This window comes from Corythoichthys intestinalis, chromosome 14 (genome assembly GCF_030265065.1).
Source record: "Corythoichthys intestinalis isolate RoL2023-P3 chromosome 14, ASM3026506v1, whole genome shotgun sequence".
Lineage (NCBI taxonomy): Eukaryota > Metazoa > Chordata > Actinopteri > Syngnathiformes > Syngnathidae > Corythoichthys > Corythoichthys intestinalis.
In genome coordinates this window covers 23,963,369-23,971,927 of record NC_080408.1, presented here as the reverse complement: position 1 = coordinate 23,971,927, position 8,559 = coordinate 23,963,369, and the positions used below count along the sequence as shown (strand labels likewise).

Genomic DNA, 8,559 nt, shown 5'->3' with positions numbered 1-8,559 from the left:
GTTGAGATATTATTGGCTATATTTTGAGGGGAAAATAACTATTATATAAGCTGCACACAGACTACTTTTCATTGTGTCAGTGTCATTTTGTCAGTGTTGTCCCATGAAAAGATATACTTAAATATCTGCAGAAATGCGAGGGGTGTACTCACTTTTGTGATACACTGAATGTGTGTGATAATGGGCAATCTAGAATACTTGCATTTTTATTGGTTAAAATAGTACCGTGTGGGAAAAAAAAAAAAAAATCTGCTTCCATTTCAGGTGGCCATTCCCCCTCCCCCCACGATTACTCAAAAAAAAAATGAAATTGTATTTTTACAATTAAATACTATGCTAGGATAGACATGTTAAAGGTGTTGTCTGCCCCTTAAGGACTGTACTGTGATGTATATAAATTGTTTTCCCATATTGTATTTTGAAGACATGCGCACCTATACTTTCATAAGGGGACTAATACATTTGTCTTTAAAAAAAAAAAAAAAATCTGATTCCTGGCTGTCTGAAGGGTGCTCAAAATGGATGTGCAGTTTGTTTTACACTTTCAAATAAAGGGGGTGCTTTAGCAACTATGGCAATGACATGTAGCCACATTACTCTTATTTGATAAGTGCAGTAGAGAAAGTTGCAAAACTCAACTTGAGCATTTATTCACAAACAATTACCACATCATTGTTAAAACTATGAGTGCCTGTCTGAACAGAAGAAACTCGAAGCCAATGTGGGTTACAAAAACATTCACAAAGCAAACACAACATCCTTTCTTTTTTTTTTTTTGTTTGGGAGGGGTGATTTAGTTTGGTTTGTTTTTATCGTTACGTGGTTAGATGATGTGGGGACAGCGAAAGCATTGGCACACAGCTGGCTTCGCATCGAGCGCCATTCACGATGAGGTGAGTAGTGCGTCAGTCGTACGGTATGCTGTTCCTCCCCTTAGCGCCAACACCAGATGGAGCACTGAACCTCCTTGGATTTTGTAGTCTGCTGCCGTCTTCTCATCATTCCTGAAGAGAGGAGTATAACATGAGCGCTGATATAGGAATTTTAATCACATTGTCAGAGGCTGAAAATAGTGTTGGAGGTTAAAGGTGAGTCAGCTAAGAAGTGAGTTTCCATACCATGTACTGAACATGCTGGAAGTGTTAGGAATACTAGTGGAAATTCAGTCAAAATCGAGACTTGTCTGCACATCTAAATACAGCAGAGGGTTTGACTCCTCAGAGACTGAATTTTGAGTTCCTCAAAATTTGAGGTCCATTCTCTTAATCCTTCAATTACCCATTTGCTGCCATTGATGGCAAGAGACATCCAATACATTTTGACTGGGAAGGGCGAATCAACATTCGTTCAAAATGGATTGGACATCTAGCGCCATCAATGGTATTGAAACAAAGATTCACAGCCAGTCCTCCCAGTTCAAATGAATTAGACTTATATCGCTGTCAATGACATGCAATGAGCTAAATACTATGGGGGGGAAATACTGTTACTTGGACCCGTAACTAAAATTTGTTTTTATTCATTTCTAATACCGCTACTTTTTTCCCTCATTTTGAATCCTGCAGTTTATAGTACAGTGCGGCTTATTTGTTGATTTATTTGGGTTAAAAGGTAAGACTTTAGTTGACAGCAACGTCATAAACCTGCCATAAGACAGCCATAATTATGACATTACCCTGTCATGGGCATTAATGAATGCTTATGACAGATGTCATTGGCATTAATGAATGCTTATGACAGATGTCATTAGGTGTCACCTGGAAAATTTTGTCACTTAACTCCATTTATGTCCAGCTCGAATCTTTTACATCAGTTCAAAAGTGAGATAATTTGCCGGATGACACAAAATGGCAGTGTCATGATAGTCTGATGGCGCCACTGTCAAAGTGTTACCAAGTAACTACCAATTAATGAAACAACAGGGACAGTAACTGCAGAAATATTTAGCACAGAACACGATTTTTGATTGTTATTTGCATCTGAAGTGCTGCCATGCATGCTGGAGGAAAACTTGACAGCAGATGGAGCAGTGATGGCCAAATGAAGTGAAGCAATGAAGCATAATTGAATACTTATGACAGATGTCATTAAGTGTCTTCTGGCAAATTATGTCACATTAATGTCCAGCTTGGATCTTTTACATACATTCAAAAGTAAGATAATTTGCCAGCTGACACTAAATGACATTTGTTATAAGCATTCATTAATGCTCATGACAGTGTCATGTCATAATTATGATTGTCTTATGACGGTCTTGTGGCGCCACTGTCAAAAAAAAATGTTACCAAATACCATAACTTTTAACAATTAATGAAACAAGTAGAAGCGTAACTGAATAAATAATTGGCAGAGAACATGAATTTTGATTGTTATTTACATCTGTAGAGTTGCAATGTATTCTAGGAAGCATGTTGGACGACAACAGTGTTGACAGCAGGTGGCAGCAGAGTTTGACTGTCTCCTCCAAGAAAGGAGTGATGGGCAAATGAAGTTTCTTGAAGCAATACAGCTTTGCAGCCAATTGGTTCAAAGCTTCATGGTGGTTCATTTGGTCTTATGAGAGTCTCACGATGCCGCTGTCAAAGTGTTACCGGTTAATATCTTTTGGTGAAAATACCCCATTATACAGTGAAGACAGTTGCAGCTTAGAGTCAAGTGTGTCTCATCTCTGAACAAATGCCGGTTTCCTGTCAAATTTTGTGGGTGGCGGCTCATAGTCCTGTTTATTTTGAGCTACCGAACAGGAAGTGACCCATTAAATACCCCAAAATCAACAGGAAGTAACTGAAAATCCACAGGTAAATGACCTTAAATGGCCCAAAATTACCTCATTGCCTGGCATTGGCTCCCACTGACGGCCATAGACGTTCAATCTGTTTGAAGTTCAAATACATTGGACGTCTACTAGTGATAAACACACAGCCGAAGGATGAAAATTGTGTGTTTCTGTTTAATACTTGCTTGTAGAATATCCTAGAATGATTTCCTGACCAATGTATCGATAATCGTTGTCTCGCCATATCGTCAGATCATCGTTAACGTGAGCTTTGTATAGCAAATCGTATCGTATTTGGGAATCACCCAAATAAATAGGCAGTGACTCAAACTCAACAGGAAATGACCTGTAAATGCCCTAAAATGAACAGCAAGTGACCTGTAAATGCCCTGAAAATTGGATTGAATGACTGTGAATGCTCTGCTTTCGAATGAAGGAACGTTCCCAGTCTAAATGGATTGGGCGTCGAGCACCGTCAATGGCAGCCTTAAGACCGAGTTATGCTTCCGCGTCAGACCTGCGCTGTCAAGGAAGACCCGATTTACGACACTGCGCCGAAGCCTCTGTGGGTCCTTCTTTTATGTCTTGACTTCGCGTCGCGTCAACGCGTGTGACGTGGTGGAAATGGACTATGATTGGTGCGTTTAGACTGTTGTTTCCGGTTCAGCTCGAAATCACCATTCTCAAACATTATTTTTCTACATGCAAAAATGGACCAAGCCGACGAGAGTATCAACGAAGAGCAAGTACGACAACTTCTACAATATCTCGTCTGTCAAGCGGTGACCCAGTCGGCCAAAAACTGCCAGCTTTTTGTCACTTTGTGTCGTATTTTTGGTCGGTGCACTTCATCATTTAATGTGTACATATGTTTGCTGTGATTCTGTGACTTATGTCACACTTCAAGTATATGAAGAATAAAGCACAGGTTTGGTGTCAAAAGAGTGGTTTTGATGTTTAATTTTCAACAACAGACAGTTCACACGAAACATCATCACTGATTGAGAGTGCCTCGGTGCTTTTATGATAACGTTAACATCAATGCTTCCAACGCAGTTTGGGAAATTCCATAGACGCCAGAAATCTGCTTTGGCTTCCCACTGGTTGTAGGACACGGCAAACAAATCGGGCTGGAGGGCTTTGCAGACCTCGGAAAAAAATGCTGGATGCAGTGCTTGACTCTAGTTTGGAGCTAGGCGCTACAGCTAACTGGTTTCCACCCGAGGCTAGAACTCTCTATGCGGCATCAAAAGTTGGACAGACTGAATCGAAACAGTCTTCTGCCTCGCCTGCGCCTCAACATTAGTATGATCAACATTTATTCAATGTTGATGAGCTGACGATCCACATTGAAGCATTCCATCTTGCATTGTTTATTTTTTCTCCGTTAAATTAGACGAGAGGAAGTCAACAACCATCCCCCAAAACCAGACAAACATCACGCCACACCCCTCTAGTGGCTTGGCGGTGAATTACAGAGCAACGCGTCACCTGGCCGGAGAACCATCGAACGTCAAATGACGCCGTAGTCGCTGCGCCGTCACCGCAACGCGGGAGCATAACTCAGGCTTTAGAGTTAACTGAGACACTATTACAGTGGAAGATTTCGGTAGGAACTTGATGGTTCTTTTTTTTTTTTTTTTTTTTAATAACATTGACACCTTTTTAAAATGACATCTCAATTCTTGAGAGGAGCATATCGATAACCTTTTGAGATACAAAGTATCACAATATGTCACCATTTCGATATTTTGTCACACCCTTAGTCCAAATCATTTTATTTCAAATCCATTGCAGTGGTCTACATGGGCAGAGCCTATAAGCCAGGACTTCTCAAATAGTGAAAAAAAAGGGGGGCGCAGAGCGATGCCAGGGGTGGCGCTTGTGAACTTGGGGAACATGTTTTTTTTTTTTTGCCGTACTAGAATAAAGTGTAATTGCACATCCACTCGCTGGGTGGCAGTGGCGCTCTCATTTTCAGAGTGCGCGCAGTATTTTTGAACTAAGCACGAGCACACAGAAAAGATATGAAGAGCTGTGCGCCGTTTTTGAAAGGCGTTTTCCGGCCGGACTCACACAGCAACCTACTGTCTTCTCCGGTTCACACGCGTCCGCCCGAGAAGTGCCATTTTCGGCTTGGGATCATCACGACGACCGCCCTCACCTACGGTTCTCCCTCGGTTGCCGAGAATGCGCTTTTTTTCGGGCCGTTTGCCTTCTGGCTTTGACTTTTAATATAGTGGGAGATGAGGAAAGACCACCGTTTACTGTGTCCAAAAATGATTATAGTGGACAGCCGGAAGCCAAATTAATTGAGACGCCAGTTAAAGACATTAGACACCAAACTCATTGATAAGCCGCATGATTGTTTTTCAGAGAAAACGTGCCGAATATTGCCAACAATCGTCCCGTTTTGTCAGTGTTATATCAGTAAAACAGTGAGCACTGTTAGAATGCTTAGTGCAAAATAACCCCACACCATTGCAAAGGAGGTGATTCTGTGAGCAGGTAAAAACTGTCCTTCTGTCCAAAGACACTCTTTTTTTCCTTCTATTTGGTTTTGTTTTGTCAGTCAAATTTTTTGGCATATTGTCCACATGAGTTAATGTTTCTAATCTATTTAAATTTGTTATTGTTTACTGATTTTATTACATTTTATTTTTCAGAATCAAATGGTCAAAAATGTACCTTGAGTGTATTTTTACAGTTTGGACTGGCAAATTGATGCACGTTAAGTCTTTTCTGTTACAAACAAACCAATGTTAATTAACTTATTATAAGTTGATCTATGGTACTTTTTTTCTTTCATAGAAAAAAGGACACGATGTTAGGCAGAGGCGTACTTATAATAGTATTTTTATAGACAAATGGTACTATTTATAGTGGCGGCAGAGAGTTTGGGGGGGTGCGAAACATTTACGTCTTTCTTGGGGAGGCGTAATAGAAAATAACTGAGAAGCACTGCTATAAGCTAATGAAATCTTTCTAGATGCAAGTGTAGATAATAGGCTGAAGGAACTCACATCTGTTTTCCACTGTAGATGAGTCTCTGTTGTTGAGGGGGTATCCCTTCCTTTTCTTCTACCCTTTCTTTAATTCGCTCCACCTAGAAAGCCCAGAGAGATTTAGAGACATGTTGCTGCATCTTGAGTTTTCTTCATGAAAACAATGCATTTACCTTATCTGTGGGCTCAATGTCGATTTCTATTTCTTTTCCAGTCAGAGTCTGAAACAAGAATGAACACAGAAAAAATGCTCTGTCCCTGAGCGTAACTCAAACTAAACCATTTTCAGGTGTGCTTCAAATTCTATTGGCTGGTAATGTGTTGCCAAGTATTACAGTACTGTTTGTTTTCATCCCTTTGGCAGCAGAAAAGCAGTTAACGTCCGTTGAGTTGGAAGTTTCTCACTTTTAGGCTTTAACTAACAGCATTTAGAACGTTACTACACGCCGATATTTCAGGTGATAATAAGAAGTTTGTTCTCGTTTAATTCGAAGCCACACAGCAAGCGAATTGTTTATAATAAAGCCGCCAAAGGAGAAGCTACAATATAGCTACGAAATCAAACGGTTATTTGGATACCTACAATTAACACTTTCGTGTTTCACTTGAAGTTACAAATGCCTTACCTTCACTTTGATCAGCATTTTTGAACGAGGACTTTGACACAACTTTTAATTATGTGAACATGTAATGATTTAATAGATTGAGTGGTGTGGATACTTCTGAATCAGTCGCCGGGATGATTCAGGACTACTTCCTGTGTAACACGCTAAACCTCCCGGAAGTGATGATAAACCCAAACACTCATCGTTCCACTTTTCCTGAACGATTAACTGTACGTTCCCGTGTGACGCTGACGCGTCATATTTTTGTATCATTTTGCAACACTTTCAAATTTGCAAAAGGTTAACATTAAATTTGGAAAGATAAAAAAATAAGAATAGGATTACTGTTTAATCGTGTTCTGAGATGTAGGGGAGAATGGGGTTGGTTGTCACAACCCCTACGGTCCATGTCTCTTTTGGTAATTGGATATTACGATTTGAAACAGGTTTGAAAACATAAAAACGGCTGGTTATTTGGTTTTCGTTTTAAAACGGAAAAATCAAAATTGAAATACAGCTTGATTTTCTTGTTTCTTAACTGGAACAAGTAAGAAAAGTCCCAAAACAGTTAGATTTTTTAATTTTAAATTCTTTAACCAGAATAGAATTTAGCACGAGACAAAAATTGAAAAATGGTTCTTATATTTGTTTTTAGTTACCGGAAGTTGTCACCGGCAAGAATATGTTCTCATACTGACCGGGAGCTGGCGACAGCTTGACGCCTACACATATGCCTGCCATCCGAAAGCACGGTAGAGAAGAAGAGTGTGCAATTAATAGCGCATAGGTGCGCCTCTCTGCGCGGTTCCTGTTTGCAATTCCCATCCAGCACCTTCTCTGTTTCATCCGAATTATTTATTTTTTTAACAAGTATTCCTTAGTTTAACATCAATACATCGTTTTAGTTTTTATATGTATAAATATATATTTATTACAAAAAAGTTAGCGAGTGAGAAGCCCGGCCCAACCCGAACGTAATAATTGACATTTTAGGCCCGACCCTGCCTGAAATTCGGGTCGGGTCAGGTTCGGGCTTAAGATCTCACCTCTAATGCGCGCACACTGTTTCATCATTTAAAGATAGATTTAAGTTAAGTTTTGCCGATTTAGGAGCATTTTAGATAAAAAGTTACTTTGGTTCGCTAGGACGTTTCTCTACAACATAGCCTTCCTGAGAAGTCTACTGCTTTAAGATGGTGGCTGTTTACTAACGCATGTAGTTCTTTATTATACTGTACATCAGAGGTTAATTGCGCTAGACTTTTTCGTTGTCTGTCATTTTGACTGACAGGGTCATAAAAATCCGGTCATAATCTATTTTTACCCGTCACTTAAATTTTTTATATGATGATAATGACATTGTGGTGACCCTTTGTTTGGCATAATTCACCTTCCGTACTTGTGTGTCAATTTGGCCGAGCGCGTTACCGGCTACGACAGTCATGTGACAGAGACACTTAAGAGCCGCGCGCGGTCCCCTCACTATCCACTCGCTCTCGCTATATGATTGGACGAAGAGTCGAAATGCTCTCCCGTGAAATGCCTGTTTAAAAATGTTCCCGTTGTTACTTCTTGCGTTCGCTTATAAGTGCCCATTTAAAAAGGAAAAGCGATGGATGATACTACACACAGAGCGTATTATTAACAAATGTTAAAGTTGTATAATCATATAGCGAGAATAAGGAACGTCACTGACAAGCGCAGGCCCCCGCGAGTGGATAGTGAGGGGAATAGGATAGTGCGCCTACAGCTAACAAGACTCTTAACATTGCATACCGCTTCAACATATTCAATAGTATTTAGTTTTCATTCATTTTAAATTAATATTCAGTCCGAACAAGCTTAACAGAGAATCCACACCGTGCCATCACACATCAAGCAGATGAATATGTAACTTTTTCTCCGCAGTGACAAAAACATCTGACTGTGGCCCCAGTAGGTAGGTAGCCAACCATATGTAGCATATGGAGCAATGAAATTAACAGTTCACCTGCTGTGGCCTGAACGTAGTCTCACACTTTCCTCCTGGTGCGCATGGACTTGAATTGCATGCCCGCTTGTGCAGTCCCTGTTTTTTCACCTCTTTTATCAACACCATCGTCGTTTTGGGGCTTTTTGAAGAAACTTCGGACACTCAGTTGCCTTGACATTTTTCAGAGTAAGGCCAACGACA

At 40.2% G+C, this 8,559-nt stretch overlaps 1 protein-coding gene across 1 annotated transcript; it reads right to left on the bottom strand.

Moving 5' to 3' along the window:
• Positions 1 to 625: 625 nt before the first annotated feature.
• On the bottom strand, positions 626 to 6,560 carry nedd8l (NEDD8 ubiquitin like modifier, like). The gene is made up of 4 exons (XM_057857457.1): positions 6,408 to 6,560; positions 5,955 to 6,002; positions 5,800 to 5,882; positions 626 to 1,004 (listed from the first exon to the last, which is right to left on the bottom strand). Exons 1-4 carry the CDS (start codon positions 6,423 to 6,425, stop codon positions 884 to 886), a joined length of 270 nt encoding a protein of 89 aa, XP_057713440.1. The 5' UTR covers positions 6,426 to 6,560; the 3' UTR covers positions 626 to 883.
• Positions 6,561 to 8,559: the final 1,999 nt, after the last annotated feature.